Here is a 23840-nt window from a genome sequence, read left to right on the forward strand (position 1 = left end):
TCAGTGTTTTGGTTATCTCCTCGGTCCGTTCCTTATCTGAGAATTGGGGCGGTTGAGAATTCTGAGAACTCTGTTATGCCTGTCCACCGTTTTCTCTAGCCCATTTCTCCTTTATTTCTGTTGTTCTGCCTCTAATAAGTATTGAGTTGTTCCGTTAGATTCGTTTTGTTTGTTAGCATTTGACCGATATGCTTTTTTTGTATGGTTTTTAATATTACGAAAACGTCTTCTCTTTTTCTTGGTAGTTTTAATATTCTCGCAAACGTTATTTTTGTTGCTTTGAACAGTCCAGAGATCCAAACCAGGAATATTATTCTTTCTTTGAACGACTTCCCTAAAGAGTACAGGCCCGTATTGGCAAAAGGCCGGCTGATCTAGACCAGCTAACTAAAACAAAAGACGTGAAGGGACCTCGAGACATACCAAGCACTTTTGGAGCTCCTCCAAGCAAAATTTTACCATGACTTTACTCACCCTAACTTTCCATCAGAGGAGCATCTAATGCGGTGAATCGAACCGCTGTTATTTCATCCCTGTTATCTTGTCGATAGTCCGAAGGGAGATCTGTCTCCCTTCTTTGCTATTCATCAATTTGTCCACCGATCCGCCGGCCACGCCTGACAGGGCCCCGAACGACGACAATACTTATCCCTCCTCGACACAGATACCCTTTGGATTGACGCCAGTTCCTCCCTGCGAATGCGACTGGATCCCTTTCGACTGCAATTTGATCTAACATCCCACCCCCCCCCCCCCCCCCGCTGCCCAACCCCCGCCCCTAGACAGACTTCTTTAGACAGACTTGCGGAGTGGTGGGTCACATCACACCATTTGTCCTAGATCAGTCAAGATGAAACATGTTTTTTGTCTTCTGTGATATGCTATGATATCCTCAAGAATATTTTGGTTGGCAGTTAGGACAAAAAGCTAAAAGGCCCGAGAGGATGATACGTTGGAAACCTTTTGGAAAGTCTTATCTGGCCTTGTGGTGTTCACATACTCGTGTATTAGAGATTAGTGTAACCACGATATTATTATCTGTACTCATCATGTTCACAGTATTTGTATGGAAGAAGACATGAACCACAAACTGATAATTAATCATCTCACTATAATCCGCCGCCAAAAGAAAAAAAAAAAAAAAAAAAAAAAAAAAAAAAAAAAAACAAAAAAAAAAAAAAAAAAAAAAAAAAAAAAAAACTTAGCGCAAGAAAACATTAAAACACGGGGAAAACATCAAGAACACAATAAAAACAGTACAAAGACAGCAAACTTTGAAAGGTTATGGGAATACAAAAAAAAAAAAAAGGAGATATACATTAGGATGAAATGTGACCTAAGACGACCCATGAGTGGGAGAAGGGTGGAAATGAAAGACGAGAAAGGACAGGCGTATTCGAAAACGGAGAAATGGGAAAGACAGTGGAGAAATAAAGACAAAGTTCTTGTATAGGGTAGAACAAAAGAAACAGTATACGAATATTTTAGTGGGGAAAGAAGAGATTCGATTTACTTACACGACCCTCTTAAATAACAGTTTTAACACAAACAATCGCGGTCTGGCGAATGCAGGATGTGAATGCCTCTTCCTGTGTCGTATATTCAAGAACAGAAAAATGTAGAATGTTAAAATATTGATTTCTAACGATTGTTGAATTGGTATATTGAACTTATTTATAACGCTGAATAAGACTGATAATTTTTGTTTACTGGTCTTGGTATATTGGTAAATGCTTTTACAAAGCGTTCGGTCCTCGCTGTAAGAGGAAATGAAACTGAATCAAATTCTTACAAAGACAATTGCTCAGGTTTTTTATTTCTTGAGCTCCCGACTAATCAATCATTCTGGTTTGTTTTGATACTGATAGTCTGTAACTCAAGAGAAGGACGTTAAATATTGTTGTTTATGTGTTCCATCAACACAAAGTAAAAATTAGGGATTAATAGTTCCCCAAACGAGTGTGGCGTGCTTTGTTTCTCAGAAGACATAACTGACGTTTATCCTATTCGAAGCATTGATCCATTCCTGTCCATCTACAGCTGGTCTCGAGTTAAAACAAGTGAAAAATGCGCTGAAGAAGTACAGCGTATAATACTGCAAAAAGCTCTCAGCCAGGGGCCACGAAACTCTTAGCCGTGGCCAATGAAACTTTCAGCCACAGCCCGGGGGCGGCCTTTGATGTTGGCACCTATAGCGGTGGCAGACACACGATTATGGCTAATTTTCACCATAGATAAATAAAAACCACTGAGGCTAGAGGGCTTCAAATTGGTATGTTTGATGACTGGGGGGTGGATGATCAACATTCCAGTTTGCAGCACTCTAGCCTCGGTAGTTTGTAAGATCTGAGGGTGGACAGAAAAAGTGTGGACGGGCAGATAAAAATCATCGCAACAGTTTTCTTTTACAAAAATCTAAAAACCCGCTCCGATGCCAACAATAGTCTTTGTCTAAGTATAATATTTTCGACTGCTTGTGATGATGAGGACGGTAGTCCTCGTAAGGCTGAGAGGTTTCAAGTGCATAAAATACAAGAAATTTATTACACAAGAAACGGGTCTTTATCCACCTGTTCCCTGAATGTGATATATGGAAATAAAATCAATAAAACGAAACAAAAAAACTTATCCAAATAAAAACAATATCTCATAGTCAGAAAGTTGTAAATTAGACTTACGAGAGAATAACTAGGAGCTTTACAAGTCCTATAAGTAGAAGTAAATCAAATAAAAAATTAACTTTTATACGAGCTTTCCACATAAGCAGGCTGCGAGAAGACAGCCGGTACTTTAGGTAAATAAGAGAAAGAGAGAAAAAGAAGGAAAAGTTAGTCGAAAGCTGATGAAAGCGTAGATGAAAATCAGATCTAAAATGTAATCACAGTCTCCGTATTCCCATCTTCTTCTCTGTGTGTAGGGTCGGCGTATACATTTCCTTGGAGTCAATTAAAGTATATTAAATGTTTTGATTAACATAGGAATAGAATTCACTTGTCTGTGACCCCTTCTCGGAAGTGTTTCATACAATAAATTAGAGGTTTTACACTTCTCATATAAACCACAAAGATTAGATATATTCGAATAATCTTAAAATATGAAACTAACATATTGAATTGCATAATGAGACAAATCGATTCCAGTTATGGAAGTGTATAAAATGGGTGCCGTTGTAATCTCATAACCAACATGCTTAATTCCTCAGCACTAAAAGTAAGTTTTAACTGATATAAATCCTCTATAAATGACAAAGAACCAAGAGATTGTTATTCGAATAAAAATAATTCGAATTACGTGATATTCATTGGCATCTACATATCGAAAATTAGCATTGTATGGCTGTTTTTTGCATTGCTTTTTAAATCGAATTAACTACCGATATATAATAACCATCATGCAAGTGAATAAACCTTTGTCTATTCGTCCTAGCATAAACAACACTGAGTAACAATAAGAATCAGCATTTACAAATGGCAGATTATTGCGTTTTTGAAGATAGGTATTTTCGTACTTAATTGAGCTGACAAAACAGTGTACCGAAGTGTGAGAATTGCTGATTGTCCTGGGATGGTTAAAATTCATTTATTAATTTTAGAAGCTTTCCTACATACACCCATCACAATTTTTTTTCTTTCTCGAAGTTTTAAATGGCTTTACAATATATTACTAGATAGAAAACATTTGCACTCCTGTAATACTTGAATTTTTGAACGGGATACCTCCTCAAACACTTACTTTACAGCTTAAATCATTGAACAAAGAATATTAGGTCTCATTAACTCTGTGTCTGTAAATACACAACGTGTATAAATATAGATGACTGTGAAAGAAACCTTAGAATAAATCTTAATTCTTTTCCAAGTAAGGTCATGATTAGTGCATAGAGATTATTGTTTCGCGTGCTTCATAAAAGACAGACAGCTCACCATACAGAGAGAGAGAGAGAGAGAGAGAGAGAGAGAGAGAGAGCCAGCCAGTATATTATTATAGGAAAGCTCAACATCTGGAGAGCAATGAGGTCTTTCGGGGGAAATTATTAGGTTATGAGCTGACCACAAGTGTCTTTCCTATAAGCCTTAGAGGCTTCGTAGTTTTTCCAATAAGGCTTCGCTCATCGTATCAGCGTGCCATTGATTTTAGACCGTTTGGTTAGTCTACAGCTTAGCTTGAAAGGTCAAAGGTTATCTTCCGGAAAAAAAAATCATTCCCAATTGTTTCTGAAGTTCTGTCCCTCAAAAGACTTTGAAATCTGAGGAGAAAAGACTACAGAAAGTTCATATTTTGACAAGTCTAGGCGTCTGGGAGAGTCACTATTATTACATAGTAAAAGATATAATGTAACGTGCAATTTAGGAAATGTTATATATTCATCACAGATATCCATCCACATATATAATATACTCTTTAAATTTAGAAGGCAAATATTTACCAAAGATAACTATTCATCTATATGATATACATTTTCAGTTTTGGAGATACTATATGCATATCGAAGATAACCATCCTTCTATATAATGTACTCTTGCAATTTAGGAGACGTTTTTATCGAAGATAACCATCCACCTATATAATATACTTAAACAACTGCTGTCCACCGGCTATCACGTTTTTTCTTATGTAATAAGCTAATCTCATTTCACCTACCTTGATATCAGTGGGATACCGTATTTCCAATGTCATTAACATAGACTGAGTATTCAGGACAACAAAATTATTCCCAACATCGTTCCTTTCTTTAGGCACAGAATGTCGAGATCCATTTAGGAAGAGTTAACAATAATGGTGTCTAGAAAACGTAACTCTGTCTCTCTCTCTGTCTGTCTGTCGTCTCTCTCTCTCTCTCTCTCTCTCTCTCTCTCTCTCTCTCTCTCAATAGGAGCTGCATATTTTTCCTTCATTAGAGTGTGTGCTTTTCATGTGGAAATTGTATACTATACTATGGCTACTAAAGGTTGAGACTCGAGGGTGATTAGCACTTCTGCCATATTTTCTTAAACTCGTTCAAACTTTTCAGGAAAAAGGGTTAACGATTTAGTGGATTTGGCAGATTTTTTTGAGCTGCGCTGCCATTTCCTCGTATATAGATGATTAAGGGAATTAAGTGACCGCGGATTGTCTGTCACCTCCCTCCATTCGTCGGTACAAAATCAAAACACGAAGATCAAAACAATATACTCCTTGGACCTTGTTGTACATTGTTCAAATTGCCCAATGCAAAATTTAATTATATTATATTATATATTATATATCTATATATATATATAAGCCTATATATATATATAATTATATCTATATAATATTATCATATATATATATATATCTATTATATTATCTATATTCTAATATCTATATATATTATATATATTATAGTTTCATATATATATCTATATTATAATCTATATGTATAATATATATATATATATAATATATATATATATATATATATATATATATATATATATATATATATATCTATATATATATATATATATATATATATATATGATATATATATATATATATATATATATATATATATATATATATTGTGACGTTTATAGATCGTTTCTTCTACCCAGAAATTAATTAATTAGTTGATTTGGAAAACGGCAGCCATTTCCTCCAATATCAGCTGATTTTTAGTAAACGCGGAAACAAAACCCCGCCAGCCAGAGGTAGGGAGTTCCCAAGTTGGGGGAAAATAGTCTTTTGTCAGCTTTAGGGACGTATCTCAAAAGGGAAGGATGTTGGCAGACTGGCACTTCTTAGACCTATATCTTAAGCTCTTTTTCCTGTGAACCCTCTGCTGGCTGTATGTTCTGTTTCCAGGATTTGCCCTGCTCGTGGGGGGGTTAAGCTGACTCCCAACACCCATGGAAAACACCTGGATTCAGCCCCACTCGTCTCCAGACGTTGACCTCGGACGGATGTCCGACCACCTGCCTTCCATTTAGGCCTATCCAGGGCATGAGTGGCACGCCAAGACACCAAGACCTGTGACAAAGCCAGGCCACGTTTTTCTACAAAGATCCACTGAACACGACATCCAGGTACGTCTTGTGAAACAGCATATTGCCAGTCCCTTACCTCCTATTATCTATTTGATCCTCATTTTCCCAATTCAATTTCAAAACCAAAAGGAACTCATCCTTTTGTTCCCTCTCACTGCCTCATGGCCGCATGCTTCCCCTTGTGTAATCGTCCCAGACAAATGAAGTCATTGCATACCTCAGTGAAACATTAAAGTTCCTTCTCCCCAGTGTTAGAGAACTAAGCAATTGAAATTGGGCAATAAATCCTTCTTTCTTTTATCTTGTTTAATCTGGGATTCTTTTTCCAGATTCCGTGATGTCACGTGCCCAGTCTCTCTGCCCGCAAGTGTTGCATTACCCAAGTTTATGAAACCAGCTTCACGAATCCATTTTGAGCCAGCTATTATCCATTTGTGAGAGATTATAAGTCCCAACGTGTGGACGCTGCATTTACTTTTCTCCAGGCCAGTACGAGCCTTTTGTAAATAAATAGCTGTAAAGTAACTAGCTGAGTTTCTGGCGACCTATTCCTCTAGATTAAATATTCTCTATAAATCAGTTTTACGGTAAGTTAAAGTAATTTCATCTTGAAATCCCTCAATTATTTCTGTTTACGTATCGAGCCTCTCTCAAGGCCGGGCTCATACGTAAAAGTGGCGACTCTTGCCAGTCTCCTGGCTTGTAAATCGAGTAAAAGTGACGACTGCTTGCCAGCATCGAATCTGGGCTTGCTTAAAAAAAGCTTGTAAATCGCGTTATCCCTTGTAAAACGAATGTAAATGTTTTTCAAAGCGAAAAAAAAAACACACTTGCAGCGGGAGAAGACACACTGGCTCACGGTAAGGTATTCCATTCATTAATATGATTATTCTATAACCAATGTTAGCTTAAGGTACGTTTAAGTATTTTTATTTACGAAGTGGTTAAAAGAGTGTAGTTAGAAATATTATTATATTGTAACGGCAAAAGCGCCAGAGCTTTATTTTAGCGGCAAGCAAACAATTTGCCCCGCGAATTCTCTGTGATTTTGTATTGTTGTGTGTTGTAGGAGCTCACACTAACACGTGTGCAGATAGATGCCAGAAAGAACCAGATCAAACTAGGAAGTGCTTTGCCAGGGTTTATTGCTGTATTAGAAAGCCTAGCTAGTTAGAAGTATTCTACTAATAGTTACAGCAAAAGAAGTGTACAATTCTTTTGTCTGTGATATGTTAAGGAATTCATTTTAACGTAGGTTTCATTCCAAGTGTTGGTAACCGCTTAGCCCTCAGCTTAATTAAGCTAAGCGTACACGCTCTCCCAGGTAAGCTTTGCGCCTGCGCGGTCTCAACCAACCTTCGTTTCTCACAAAGCGGCCATGTTTTGATCCCTTTAAGCATTATCTCAACGATTTAAGCAAAGTAACGTAAGTCTTAAAGTTTTAACATAAATAATATTAATCCCGGTACTAGTATCTATTGTTCTGCCAGAGAAATTAACGTAATTCGCCTTGAATAAGAAATTAGAATTTCGTGTTGTAAATTGCCTCCGCGTTTACAGAGAATCAGCTGTTTTGAACGACACGCTGTGCACCCCGCTCTGCTCGCTCACCGCGTTTCACGTCGCATCGCTCACTCGCTCGCTGAGCGAAAGTTTCATTTCACTTCGTACTTAACGTAACCTCATTCACAAATGTTTGCTAACATTTTCGTCTTAAAATCCTTACCGTCATTTCACTTGTCACCAGGACCTAGTAATCTCACGTAAAGTTAACGTAAATCTTCAAAGAGTAAATTACAAGAATTGTTAACGTAAAATGCGTCATTGTTGTAAATTCATATTGAAACGCAAATCATTTCATAAGCGCGAGCCGCTACCAGTAACGTAAAAATCGTTCACCACGAGCGCGTGATCATTTTCATAAAACGTTATCCAAAGCAATTCTTTCATTACACGTTAACATAAGTAAATCATTTAATGCAAGTTGCGTCATATTAAACTAACATTATTAGTTCAATTCAAAATAAGGGAGTTCATTCATATATCATTTTCACCCTCTCTGAGAGAGAGAGAGAGAGAGAACCCATTATTTACGAAGCCAAGAGTACTACGTTCATTACTTATAGCATGCAGAACTAACATTATTTTAGTCTCTTGTGTCTTTATTTACACAGCGTGATACGTACGCGCCTGTGTCCATTGCAGTTTGCAAGCATTTATTTATTTCATTTACCGAGTACTTCAGCGAGGGACTGAGCATTTCTAAAATTATCATTACCTGTCGTTGCCCGAGTGGTTTTTTCATTTTCTTTATCACAAAAGACTTGCGTATACCGCAAGCACAATTCGCACAGTGTGCCACGCAAATTCATTACTTCCAGACAAGGAAGCCTACCAGTCTAGGACTGGCCACCACCAGTGCACGTCAGGTCTTACCATTTTACAGTGCCACTAATTCGTGACACTGTCCATCGACTGGCTGCTGAAGTACTCCCACCTTTTACTTTCTCTCCTCCACCATTACACTCTGCCCCGAACAGAGTACCATTTCACTTCAGTATATTTAAGTATACTGCATGTAGTGTCCGGGACACACCAGCACGATACCAGTGCTCCAAAAGGAACGCCTCCTCATAAGTGCCATTGCACCTGTACAGGCCGTACAGGTAGCCATTCTACCTGCGTGTCCGTCCTTACGGAACGCCCAAGTAAACCTGCGTGTCCGTCCTTACGGAACGCCCAATTGATTAGTGTGTCCGTGTACAAGGGTCAGCGATCCTTCGGAACACTCAACAAGGGAACGCCTCCAAAGTGCCGCAATACCAGCCCTAAGTGCTGTCAAACCTGCGTGTCCGTCCTTACGGAACGCCCAATCCATAAGTGTATCCGCTATCCCGGATCACCCAATCAAGGGAACGCCTCCCGAAGTGCCACGCCCCTGTACAGATGTACAGGTAGCCCTATACCTGCGTGTCCGTCCTACGGAACGCCCATTCATTAGAGTATCCACCATTTTGGATCACTCAACCAAGGAACGCCTCCATAAGTGCCGTGCACCTGTATTGGACCTACAGGTAGCCCATTCCAGCGTCTCCCAAGTTGGGAACGCCCTTAAGTGTGACGTACGCTGCACACTCCATTTTATTGTCTCACCTCATCAGAAGGTGCCATTCCAGAAGTCCCACCAACTTACGGGACACTTCCCAAGTGCCACAGAGCACCCAGTCTTTTAAGATTTCATTACCATTATCGCAGAACCCATTTCCAAGTGAGTGCCACATTACCCAGTAGGCACTCCCATTCCATCCATTACCCTTCCTGGCCATTATTTTCAACTTTATCAGAGCCTCTACTGCAGCCTAAGGGAAATGTCTTCCCCCTGCCTGCCTTCCCCGGACTTCTCTGCAAATAGAAGCTAGAAGAAGCTCGGAGCCCTCATAACTCTGGGCAAGGAGGCCGGTTACACTGGTCCAGCACTTGACCAGTGGATAAAGGCGCAGCAGGATGCCGCGCGCCTGCAAGAAAAGAAAGAAAGAGAAGCAGAGAGGAAAGCCAGAGAAGCAGAGAGAAAGGAAAGAGAAGAAGAGAGAAAGCATGAGCTAGCTCTCAGAGATGACGAAATCTCTCTGCTAGTTTCTAAGCCCCAGACCATGAGCTGGACTCCCGGTAAGAGGTGGTTGCGGAGGTTCTGCACCACTTGTTGTGTGCGTGGGCATGCTGTGGATTCAGACCAGTGCCCAAGTCGATCTCTACCTTGGGATGAGAGCTTCCAGGGTGAACTTCTCCAAGGCTACCATATAGCCCTGCCTGATGAACAGTCTCCTACGGCCTATCAGTGGGTACAAGTCATGGCCGACACCGAAGCCCAGGTCTCCCTTATTTCAAGAAAGACATTGCCTAGGGGTGCCAAAATCCAGACGGACGAAGAAATTCAGTTTGAATGGATTGACGGTAACCTCTATTCTGTTCCTTCGGTCCTTCTGAATGTGGAAATGCCCCTTTTGGACCAGGAGACCAGGGAAACCACATTGTGCCGCCTGGGCGTAGTTGACCCATTTCATGATGTTTATCAGGTGATACTGGGCCGAGATCTCCTAAGGCCGTATCTCCCCTGGACGCAGCTCCCACTACCAGATGCACCGGATCCCTGCAGCATGCCTCATAATCAGTCAGTTTTAGATTCAGAGGCTAGTGCCTCCGATGTCCCAGACATCCCTTTTATTTGTGAACCTGGCCCTGACCCAGTGTCAGAGCCCAAAGTTCCTGCCGCATCCTCTCAGCCTCTTACCATTTTACCGCCTACCTCCTCCACTTTGGAAGAGGTAAGCCCACCAGTTGACCCCGGACTTGCTTCCGAGGGTGACTCAACGGAGGTTTCCTTAACCTCCCCATGTCAAATCACTGCCAGAGAGGACTCTTCACCTGTGCCAGAGCACACTGCCAGCCTTGGTGACTCCGCAGATTTGCAACCTGTGGGGCCATCTTGGCCTTACCGTCCAGTGCCACGGAAGTGGTTCTGGAACAAGTTCTGCCGAGACTGTGGCCGCCAGGGTCACATGTCTGCCAACTATGGAGGGTGCGCAAATTTTAATATTCCTGCCATCGCAATGGCCGTTACTAATCCTTCTTCACTAGGACCCCCAGCTAAGGGCCCTATAACTGTCGCACCCCTCCACAGCCATTATCCGCCAAGCCACGTCAGAGCCTACGACGACTCTGACGCTCAAATCTCCCTGATACGGGAAGATCAAATCCTCCGAGGGGCTAACGTCAATAGACGTCAATTAATCACTATCGAAGGTATCAACCATATTAAACTGATCCTTCCGACCGTCCAATTGAGGGTCACCAGACCTCACTTCTCCAGAGTTTGTACCCTTGCAGTTGCAAGCTACATTCCAGGAGGTTACGACCTCCTCCTAGGGCAAGACATGAAGTCTCCCTCGCATTTCAAAAAGCCTAGGGGTCCTAACCCCACGTCAAATCTCTCCAAAGCAAGGAGTAATCGAAATTCTACTTCCTCCAGGAAGTACGTCCACCAACAGTCTCCCCCGTTACCAAGGAGGGAGATTGTTCATTCACAGTTCCGTTGCAAAACCTGCAACGTACTAGGGCACTCCACGAATTGGCCTAGGTGCCCTAGCAGACTACCAGCAGCGGACAATGTCCATTTTCCACAAGGCTTAGCCTTCAACAAGAGACAGGAGCCTCTGTCTTCCATTTCCAAGGGCACGCTGAGAGGTATTGCACCTCCGGTACCCGCCACAGGTCCAGTCAACCTCAACACTCTGCCAGTGCCACTTGGCAGCACTGGGCAGTGCCAAGCTCCGTCCAGCCTGGACGTAGAGCCACCACAGAACTTGACCTCTGCGCATGGCCCCGAGCTAGTGCCGGCGCCTAACCTAATCAAGGATCCTCCTCCAGGAGATCCTCCAACAGGCATGGAGCTTACCACAGCCCATGGCCAATCCAAAGTCCATGAATCTTCTTAACCCTCACCACTGTCGCCCGAGGATGAACCTCCGGCAGACCTAACATTCTCACCTCATCTGGAAAACCAGGAACTGTCCTACACGGAGTCAGCCTGGAGTTTTCCCCTTATGACGGCTGTCGCAGCAGCCGGAGTGAGGGCCTCCCCTGCAGTAGGTTCCACCTCTACGACGGTTGCTGCAGATACCGAAGTAGGGTGTTCTCCTGAAATCCCTCAGGCTACCACTGCCTCTGCTCCTGACGGCGTTTCTGGCCTTACCCTAGAGCCGGTGCCTCTGTCTACTCCTAGGACTGGTATAGCCAGATCCTGGAGGAATAAGAAGAAGAAGAAGGGACGTAACAAATCATTAACACACTAACCAAAGAGCCACATGCTCTCCTTGACACCTGTGCCCGAGGTACAGTGTCACATTCATTTGCAGAGTGATACTGGCACCTACCCAGAGAAGGTAGCCAGCCTGATCTCTACCAGTAAAACTAACCCTCTAACCCCTAGAAATTGTGATGCTAACCCTCACTTAAATATAATTACCTCATTGCATTTCCATCCTGGTCAACTAACCACTCATCATCCTCACGCATCATTACCTCACATCATGTATTTTAACAATTCCGTCGCTGAACTGCTGCTGTGGTAACCACACTCTGGAATGATTGCGTCTCCATTTAACTGTAATGAGTAGGTTAGGCTAATGATTTAGTACCAGGGCATTAGGTTAGTAGCAAGTAGAATTTTCAAGTAACCTTATCTAGGGGTAGAGTAGACTGTCGTCACAGACAACCCGTAGTTATTACTTAGGCTAGACTACATTACTACATTAAGTTAGTACACTTAGCATCTCCGCCTATAAGTTAGGTAGGCCACTGTAGTTAGCTGTATCGCCGCTCTAAAAACTTCAAGCTAGAGTAGGAGAACTGGGTAGTCGAGACGATCAACTTATTTAAGCCAAGACCTTCACGCCCGAAAGGGAGTGAATGCCTTCTTAACAGGGGGAGCTGTGACGTTTATAGATCGTTTCGTCTACCCAGAAATTAATTAATTAGTTTGATTTGGAAAACGGCAGCCATTTCCTCCAAATATCAGCTGATTTTTAGTAAACGCGGAAAACAAAACCCCGCCAGCCAGAGGTAGGGAGTTCCCAAGTTGGGGGAAAATAGTCTTTTGTCAGCTTTAGGGACGTATCTCAAAAGGGAAGGATGTAGGCAGACTGGCACCTCTTAGACCTATATCTTAAGCTCTTTTTCCTGTGAACCCTCTGCTGGCTGTATGTTCTGTTTCCAGGATTTGCCCTGCTCGTGGGGGGGTTAAGCTGACTCCCAACACCCATGGAAAACACCTGGATTCAGCCCCACTCGTCTCCAGACGTTGACCTCGGACGGATGTCCGACCACCTGCCTTCCATTTAGGCCTATCCATGGCGCTAGTGGCGCGCCAAGACACCACGACCTGTGACAAAGCCAGGCCACGTTTTTCTACAAAGATCCACTGAACACGACATCCAGGTACGTCTTGTGAAACAGCATATTGCCAGTCCCTTACCTCCTATTATCTATTTGATCCTCATTTTCCCAATTCAATTTCCAAACCAAAAGGAACTCATCCTTTTGTTCCCTCTCACTGCCTCATGGCCGCATGCTTCCCCTTGTGTAATCGTCCCAGACAAATGAAGTCATTGCATACCTCAGTGAAACATTAAAGTTCCTTCTCCCCAGTGTTAGAGAACTAAGCAATTGAAATTGGGCAATAAATCCTTCTTTCTTTTATCTTGTTTAATCTCTCTGCCCGCAAGTGTTGCATTACCCAAGTTTATGAAACCAGCTTCACGAATCCATTTTGAGCCAGCTATTATCCATTTGTGAGAGATTATAAGTCCCAACGTGTGGACGCTGCATTTACTTTTCTCCAGGCCAGTATGAGCCTTTTGTAAATAAATAGCTGTAAAGTAACTAGCTGAGTTTCTGGCGACCTATTCCTCTAGATTAATTATTCTCTATAAATCAGTTTACGGTAAGTTACGTAATTTCATCTTGAAATCCCTCAATTATTTCTGTTTACGTATCAAGCCTCTCTCAAAGGCCGGGCTCATACGTAAAAACATATATATATATATATATATTATATATATATTATATCTATATATATATATATATCCTATATAGTATATATCATCTATATATATCTATATATTATATATATATAGAAGGTATACACACACATATATATATATATATATTATATATATATATATATATATATCTATATATATACTATATATATATATTATCATTTATATATGTTATGTATGTATGTAGTATATGTATGTATATATAAGTAATGCCACGAAGGAAAGATCTCGGCAGTTCTCATTTCTTCATTTTCCTCCATGGCTCTACCTTTTATTTATACATAACATCATGTTTTAGATATTTCGTGATCAAGTTATTCATATATATATATATATATATATATATATATATAATATATATATATATATATATATATATATAAATATGTGTGTGTGTGTGTATACGTGTGTGTATACCTTCCATAATAGATACGTTAACGTAGACATGCATATACATGGGATTAACCTTAACCTCGAAGAGGTTAATCCTGAAAATGTACCTTTTTGGATTAGGATTAAATGTCTCCTTTGTCAATACGGGAAACGTGTCAACGCCGCTAATTGTAGGAAAGTCTCAACATTTTTATAGTACTTATCTTCACCGGAAGGCCGAAGAACCTGCTCTATTCGCCAAGCGTGTGCAGTGTGTATTTAAGTGGCTTTCGTCCAAGGCGCCTGTGGTCGCGATGGGAATATGTGGGGAGCCCGGTTTTCGGGGATTTATAATCGCAACGACAGTTCAGATCGTCTTCCTCCAAATCTTCGGGGCCATAGGTAGGTGTTGTAATTATTGTTAGTAAGAGATCACTGTCTCGTTATATCTCAATTGATGCCGAATGCTTCATCAGGAGAGAGTGTATTGTTTCCATCCTCCAATCTGCCATCGAAGTTAGATTTTAAATTCTATGTAACCGCTTCGTGCATATTGATCATATCTAGCTCTGTGCCCTTAATAGTATTTCGTAAAGCATTTTAATAAGTAACATTCGTAATTAAAGCGAGGTAAAACGATTACGATTGAGCTGAAACAAAAGCGTCTCCATTTATTAGTCGGTTAGGAACTTCATGCAACAATAATGGATGGGGTTCGGTAAGGCGCTTAGCTTATACAATAATAATTATTTTGCATCCCGTGTCAAGAATGTCGAATATAATGTTGAGCTTGTTATTTTTTCGGTATTCAGCAAGATGTTTGCAGTAGCACTTCTAAACTAGAACTATCTGATAGGTTTATGCAGTGCAGCATTTACCACTTTCAATATTTAAGCATTTCATACTAAAAATTCATAGTGTGTCAATGGGTATAAATTTATTTATTAAAATGGATGTTTATAGGTATATATATTGCTACTTCGCTCACATTTTGCTCTCTACCTCTGGCTCAATCTCCAAAATAGTTATTTGCCATGACACACTTATTAATTAATAATAATAATAATAATAATAATAATAATAATAATAATAATAATAATAATCATAGTAATTAATAATAATAATATGTTGGAAGAAGACCTTCATTAACACAGGTTTTATTGAAAATAATGGCTATTTCAGCCGCGTTTATTTCGTATAAAAGTTTATCTATTCTTCTTATTGTTTTCATCTGTACTCAAGTTGACTGTTGAAACGCCAAATGGGGGATTCTTGTGAAAAACGTGGTATTTGTCAAATTGAATATGTCACACAAAGTGCAGTACAAATTGGACCTAAGTCTATTTGACAAAAGACACTAAAAAGCTCATTCTGGATGTTCTTGAGCAAGAGGAATCCAGAATGAGTCATTTAGTATCTTTTGTCAATTATGTACAGAAGAAAAGTAAGTAATAAGAATAATAGAGAAACTTCTATACAAAATAAACGCAGCTTAAATAGCCATTATTTTTAATAAAACTAGCAGTAATAATAATAATAATAATAATAATAATAATAATAATAATAATAATGATACCACACACATGGCTAACAGAATGCCTGAAAATATATGGGGTAGAGGAAAACACCATTAGCTTCCTCAAAAATACAATGCGCAACTGGAATACAATATACTTACAAGCTCTGGAATAAGACTAGCAGAGGTTTAATATCAGGAGAGGGATCTTCCAGGGCGACTCACTGTCCCCACTACTCTTCGTAGTAGCCATGATTCCCAAGACAAAAGTACTACAGAAGATGGATGCCGGGTACCAACTCAAGAAAAGAGGCAACAGAATTAAACCATCTCATGTTCATGGACGACATCAAGCTGTATGGTAAGAGCACTCAAGGAAATAGATACCCTAATCCAGACTGTAAGGATTGTATCTGGGGACATCAGGATGGAGTTTGGAATAGAAAAATGCGCCTTTGTCAACAATACAAAAAGGCAAAGTAACAGAACTGAAGGGATAAAGCTACCAGATGGGAGCAACATCAAACACTAGATAGACTGGATACAAATACCTAGGAATAATGGAAGGAGGGGATATAAAACACCAAGAGATGAAGGACACAATCAGGAAAGAATATATGCAGAGACTCAAGGCGATACTCAAGTCAAAATCTCTAAACGCCGGGTAATTATATAAAAGCCAATAAACACATGGAGGCAGTTGCCAGGTAATCAGATACAGCGCAGGAATAGTGGAATGGACGAAGGCAGAATGCCGCAGAGTAAGATCAGAAAACCAGGAAAACATATGACAATACACAAAGCACTACACCCAAGAGCAAATACGGACAGACTATACATAACACGAAAGGAAGGAGGGAGACTACTAAGTATAGTAGGACTGTGTCAACATCGAGAACAGAGCACTGGGCAATATCTGAAAACCAGTGAAGACGAAATGGGCTAAAGGAGTTTCATGGGAAAGAATAGGATCTAATAAAAGTAGACGAAGACCCAGAAATATACAGAGATAGGAGAATGACAAACAGAACAGAGGACTGGCACAACAAACCAATGCTCGGACAATACATGAGACAGACTAAAGAACTAGCCAGCGATGACACATGGCAATGGCTACAGAGGGAAGAGCTAAAGAAGGAAACTGAAGGAATGATAACAGTGGCACAAGATCAGGCCCTAAGAACCAGATATGTTCAAAGAACGATAGACGGAAATAACATCTCTCCCATATGTAGGAAGTGCCATATGAAAAATGAAACCATAAACCACATAGCAAGCGAATACCCGGCACTTGCACAGAACCAATACAAAAAGAGGCATGATTCAGTGGCAAAAGTCCTCCACTGGAGCCTGTGCAAGAAACATCAGCTACCTGGCAGTAATAAGTGGTACGTGCACCAACCTGAGGGAGTGATAGAAAACGATCAGGCAAAGATCCTCTGGGACTATGGTATCAGAACAGATAGGGTAATACGTGCAAACAGACCAGACGTGACGTTGATTGACAAAGTCAAGAAGAAAGTGTCACTCATTGATGTCGCAATACCATGGGACACCAGAGTTGAAGAGAAAGAGAGGGAAAAAACAAAAAAAATGGATAGTATCAAGATCTGAAAATAGATATAAGAAGGATATGGGATATGCCAGTGGAAATTGTACCCATAATCATAGGCACACTAGGCACACTAGGCACGATCCCATGATCCCTGAAAAGGAATCTGGAAAAACTAGATGCTGAAGTAGCTTCAGGATTCATGCAGAAGAGTCTGATCCTAGAAACGGCGCACATAGTAAGAAAAGTGATGGACTCCTAAGGAGCCACGATGCAACCCAGAACCCCACACTATAAATACCACCCAGTCGAAGTGAAGGACTGTGATAGAGCAAAAAAAATTAAAAACAATAATAATAACAAGAGTTTAACGAAATTTTAGCATAGCAGATGAAATCCAATTATCTTCAGAATCATTGTTTCATTTCATTTCACTTCTTTCCTTTACTTACGCTTTCTCGTGTGTCTACTCATTTCCAGTCTGTCTAATGTCTCATACTTCTAGTCCAGTAAGATCTGGGTATTTTTCTAGGTGCTCACAGATGCCTAGTTGATAATGACGTACACTATCCTACTGTAGGCCCACTGATGCCCAACTGGAACTATCATGCACCATTCTACTCTAGGCCCACATATGCCCAGATGACACTGTCTTGTTCTGTTCTACTCTAGGCCCACAGATACCCAGCTGACACTATCATGCACCATTCTGCTCTAGACCCACAGGTGCCCAGCTGACACTGTCTTGCACTATTCTACTCTAGGCCCACAGATGCCCAACTGGCACTATCATGCACCATTATACTTTGGGCCCATAAATGCCCAGCTGACACTGTTTTTCATGATTCTACTCAAGGCTCACAGATACCCAGCTGACACTATCATGCACCATTCTCCTCTAGGCCCACAGATGCATAGCTGACACTATCATGCACCATTCTACTCTAGGCCCACAGATACCCAGCTGAAAATATCATGCACCATTCTACTCTAAGCCCACAGATGCCCAGCTAACACTGTCTTGCTCTATTCTACTCTAGGCCCACAGATACCCAGCTGACACTATCATGCACCATTCTGCTTTAGGCCCACAGATGCATAGCTGACACTATCATGCACCATTCTACTCTAGGCCCACAGATACCCAGCTGACACTATCATGCACCATTCTGCTCTAGGCCCACAGATGCACTGCTGACACTATCATGCACCATTCTGCTCTAGGCCCACAGATACCCAGCTGACACTATCATGCACCATTCTGCTCTAGGCCCACAGATGCCCAGCTAACACTGTCTTGCACTATTCTACTCTAGGCTCACAGATACCCAGCTGACACTATCATGAACCATTCTGCTCTAGGCCCACAGATGCCGAGGTGACACTAGCATGCACTATTCTACTCTAGGCCCATAAATACCCAACTGACACTGTTTTGCGTTATTCTACTCTAGGCCCACAGATGCCGAGGTGACACTATCATGCACTATTCTACTCCAGGCCCACAGATGCCCAGCTGACACAATGATGCACTATTCTACTCTAAGCCCACAGATGCCTAACTGACACTATCATGAACTATTCTACTCTAGGCCCACAGATGTCCAGCTGACACTGTTTTGCACTATTCTACTCAAGGTCCACAGATGCCCATTTGACACTATCACATACTATTCTGAACTGTGGGTCTGGGCAACGGGCATGCCAATGTCCCAGTCAGTATTATCTCGTCAACTTACAGCTATTTTTCACTCTTTCCTGCCATCTGATTTTGAAGCTTCCTTCTGAAGCCAACGAAATTTTTTAGGTATAATTTAATTGTCATGCCGTTATCAATGTCAGTATTGCAGTAACAATCGCAATAGAATATATATCTGTTTATCAGCACATACACTCACCCACACACATATATATATTTGTCTGTGTGTGCATTTTCTTCTGTTTGTGGCTGTATGTGTTCAGGTGGGATACAACGCAAGCTTGTAAATTATTATCATTCACAGTCATGTTCCACTTTTCTGTTAATTCAGTTAACGCGCTGAGCCTATGGTGTCTATGGAAATGCCACAGAACTTGCTGCGCCATAAAACTCCAGCTTGCTCTGGTCTTCATCCTGCTGTTCCTGTCAGCTACGGTGATCCTCCCGGGCAAAGGATGGATTAACTACCTTGACTTCCACTGTCTCGGTGAAAAGATCGAAGACTCTACGACCATCTTTTTCCTTTTCGCGTCCGGGTTCATTCTGCAGTTGGAGAGGATGAATATAAGCAGCGTGGCCATTTACAGGTAAGTGTACACCTAGGTGGTTGCTATGTAAAAGAATTCCGCTCTCTCTCTCTCTCTCTCTCTCTCTCTCTCTCTCTCTCTCTCTCTCTCTCTCTCTCTCATGATGTTACGTAGCATGGTTACATTGTGTGATAATGAGGTCTTGAAATTTTCTGGTATTGTATACTAACATACCAAACCTCTGTGATTATTGATTTTTGTATAGTTTTGCTTACAAAATAAGTGTTTTGTCGCTTTGTATCTTATTTTGTGGCCTTATAGTCTCAATTTAATAATGTTATAAATTTCCATAGCCTATTATACTGCTAGAAGCAAATGATTAACTTTGTTACGTGGTGTTGTGCAACCCACTATGACCTCTGATTATCCGATATTAGAGACTACTTCTGTGTTTGTGTGTGTGTGTGTGTGTGTGTGTGTGTTTTAGGTCTCTTTAGGTGCCATGCAACTGATAATATGATAAAATGTTCTAATAACTGTACACAAAAAATCAGAGTACCCTCGTTCCCATTTGTGATAGGGCGAGGGGATACAGTGGTTGTGCAGCTTTTCATGACAAATGACTGCGCTGATTAATGGTGCCGAAATTATCCACGTTTATATATCTTTGACTCTCAGCATGACGCCAGTTTCTACGGTCTAATTACCTCTCTCTCTCTCTCTCTCGCTGATGTAAACTGTAATCGTTTTGGAGATGTAAAAAGTTAGTTAAAAGTATCGTAACAGTCATATTCTTACAGGTTTATTGCAGTCAAGTTTCCTCAGCTCTATAAACGGATGACTCAGGTGAAGGTGGTTGCAGTGTTGGAGGTCATAGTCTTTATTTACATTTCTATTCCCTATCTCATAGGATTTACACAGGTAAGCATTTCTGTTATTTTCGTCTTTTGTGCTTGTACCTTGAAATCGATTATATTGTATATGGGACATAGTGAGGATTATCTTCACTTGCTTTGCACTAATAGCCTTTGTCATATTTATAACGGATAGGAATATTTAAAAACAAAGAAAAATCCAGAACTAGACTAAACGAAATAGGAACATAGATGATGAAACGTGTATAACTAACTTTCTATGGTTACACTTGACAAAATAGAATTCAATATTAACAACCCTCATTTGGAAAGATCAAGAAAAGCCAAATGTCATCAGCGCAGAAGTCCCTTGAACACCCACGAGACTTTAAGGGTTAAGGCTCAGCCTTGCAACCTCATCACTTAAATTCATGATAAAGGGCCTGAACACAATGTCACCTCTGAAGAGAAAATGGTTAAAATTTAAGTATATCTTAGTTTAACCAGATCAGTAAGCTGATTAATAGCTCTCCTAGGGCTGGCTCGAATGATTAGATATTTTTACGTTCCTAGGAACCAATTTTTTACTTAGTAACGGGACCTACAGCTTACTGTGGGATCCGAACCACATTATATCAAGAAATGAATTTCTAATCACCAGAAATAAATTCTTCTGATTTCTCATTATCAGAGCTGGGAGCGAACTCGGGCTGCCTAATTCATAGGCCAGTACGCAACCCACTCACCCAAAGATGAATTAGGAGAATATCGTACAAAACATATATATATAAACCTATATATATATTAATATTATATATAATATATATATATATACTATATATATATATATAATTATATATTATTATATATATGTATTATGTATGTATGTATGCATGTATGTATATGTGTATATATATACTGGGTGTTTTGAAATTAGAGCCCCCCTCCATGGAACAAATGGAAAGTTATGAAGTTTTCTGCTATAGCCTATCTCCAAGTACATTATCTAAAGTTTCTATGAAGCTATTTTTCATTTTTCATTTCTTGTATTTTCAGACTGAGTGACGGAGTTAGATATAGCCATGGCTAACAACTAGGAGGAAATCAGATAGACTGACCGAATCCGGGCTATAACCTTCAGAGAGGCCAGGGATGCTGGTGCATCCTTCATTTCACGTTCATGGATAGTTAAATGAATTAAAAGAGATGAATCCTTTGTTAAAAGAAACTGGAACAAAAATCCATATGACTGTCATCGTGAAAAGAGTGAGAATCTTGGAAGGCCTGAAGTCCTTTCTCAGGATTCAAAAGACATCATAGCTGAGGCAGTGGGTATACCAAGAAAGTCTTTATGTAAATTGGTGCTTCAACTAGAAACAAAAAGGAGAAAGAAGAGAAGTTATAGTACTGTATATCGTGAGTTGAAAAAATCTGGTATCAAGCCATTTCATGTTATAAGCAAGCCCAACATTACTCAGCAATAGAGAGAAGGCCGTGTATGGTTTTGTGGTTCATTTCTTTAAGATTGGGATGAAGCTGATTTTCGCCATGTTGCCGCATCACATGAATTCTTCATTTACACAGTCAGGAAGCCAAATCATAAAAATGACATCATTTGGGCTGCAAAGTTGGATGGCAACAGCAATGAAGTGCGCTATCGCCAAGTTGTAAAATTTCCTAAATGTTTGGGAATTTTTCTGTGTTTCACAGCCAAACAGTTAATGTGAATCATCACAGAAAAAGGACAGTCATAGAATGGCGAATACTTCAGAGAAACTGTGCTTAATGGTGGAGTATTTTCTTTCCTCAAAGATCCTGAAAATGTGTTATCTGTTGAAGAAGTCACATTTTTGCATGATAAGGCACCATGTTTCAAGGATCTTCAGACACAGGAGTTGCTTCGAAACTATGGTATAAATTTTTTCTCGTCAAGTGAATTTCCAGGTAGCTCCCCTGACCTTAATGTGTGTGAAAACATTGGCAGTATCTTAAAGGATCGTGTTGAAGCGTACACAGTGAACTATGATGGTATACCAAGCCTCGACAACCTGCGAAGAGAGGTGACCGAAGTGCTCGGAAAATGGAGTTTGAGTCTCAGCTTTTTTGAGATTTGCTGAAATCATACCCCTCAAGAATGCAGGCCGTGGCACAGGGAGAAGGAGGCCACACAAAATACTAAATGCTCAGAGAGAAACTTAAATATATACCTGTTCTGAGTTACTTTTGTTTTTGTCCATATCAATTTTAGTTTATACTGTAAAGAGGGGGGGGGGGGCTCTCTAATTTCGAAACACCCTGTACACACACACACACACATTATACTATATATATAGTATTATATATATATATATATTATATATATATATATGTATATGTATATATATATATGTATATATATTATATTTAAACCCCCCCCCCCACCCCAAAAAAAAAAAAAAAAATATATATATATATTTATATATATATATATATATATATATATATATGTATATATATAATATACATACAATTATACATACTAACCTCTAACCTCCAAAGTAATTTTGGCTACTGAGAACAACACTCTTTATATCTCTCAGCCAATGACTGTGGCCAGATTCGAAGATGGGAACCATTACGTTAAGTTCGGGCAAGGAAATTCTACTGTTGCCAAGGTTGTTTTTAGGATTTATTCTTACAATTTCCTGATCCCATTCCTGATAACGTTGACAGCTTATTCACTGATGGCTATAGTAAGTAATGTCTTTCGTTTGAAAAATGAATAGGCTGAGCTTTATGGAAGTAATAATTTGATCTCGAGACTGTGTAATTATAGTTGGAGTAGATATATGATTATCTCAGATTCAATTCAACTTCGTTCTGGTATTGGCCTCCTGAATATCAGAATAAGCAATCTGCATCTGCGAAGAATCAGAAACAAATGAAAATAACACCTGTGTTGGTCTCTTCCAGATTCTCTACCAGAAATTCAAAACCAAGACCTTAGGGCAAACAGACCACGTGACCTTCACAATACAACTGATCATCCTGATCGATCTTGTGCTGGACGCCCCCCATGCCATCGCTCACTTCACGAGAGCCGAGCGTTCCAACATGACGATCGTCCACATGGTTTTCCACATGCACCTGATAATTGACCCTCTCATCTTCCTCTTCTTGAATCCACACAACAGGCGGGTCGTCGTGGAAACTGCGAGAGGCTCACTTCCTCAAAGGTTCGCTGCTTACTTGCCACCAGCTACGACAAGTACCAACACCGGTACTCCTCCGAAGGACAGTCATCCGATGCTGAATTCACCCACGCCCCACACCCGCCGGCAAGTACGAAATAAATAGGCCGGGTTGATGAAAGATTTCGCTGCTTACTTGCCACCAGCTACGACAAGTACCAACACTGGTACTCCTCCGAAGGACAGTCATCCGATGCTAAATTCACCCACGCCCCACACCCGCTGCAAGTACGAAATAAATGGGCCGGTTGATGAAAATTCGCTGATACTTCAAAAAGTAGGAAACCCCCCGAATGCTGACAAATACATGTATCAAGAGGATCAAAGGGACCGGCCGAACACACTGGAAGTATCACAGCTTGATAAAGCAGATGATGGCGTGTCAAATATTCCTCTAACGCCATTGGATGATGTCCTAAAAGGGTTTGATGGAGGAGAGCCTTAGAATTATTTATACTTCATTGTA

General features: G+C 40.5%; 1 protein-coding gene across 1 annotated transcript; it reads left to right on the forward strand.

Annotated features, from left to right (window-relative positions):
• The first annotated feature begins 14285 nt into the window (after positions 1-14285).
• Positions 14286-23480, forward strand: LOC135225248 (uncharacterized). Its single transcript, XM_064264580.1, has 5 exons — positions 14286-14398; positions 19095-19350; positions 20091-20211; positions 22724-22876; positions 23097-23480. Exons 1-5 carry the CDS (start codon positions 14311-14313, stop codon positions 23478-23480), a joined length of 1002 nt encoding a protein of 333 aa, XP_064120650.1. The 5' UTR covers positions 14286-14310.
• The last annotated feature ends 360 nt before the right edge of the window (positions 23481-23840 follow it).

Source organism: Macrobrachium nipponense, chromosome 13 (genome assembly GCF_015104395.2).
Source record: "Macrobrachium nipponense isolate FS-2020 chromosome 13, ASM1510439v2, whole genome shotgun sequence".
Taxonomy (NCBI): Eukaryota; Metazoa; Arthropoda; class Malacostraca; order Decapoda; family Palaemonidae; genus Macrobrachium; species Macrobrachium nipponense.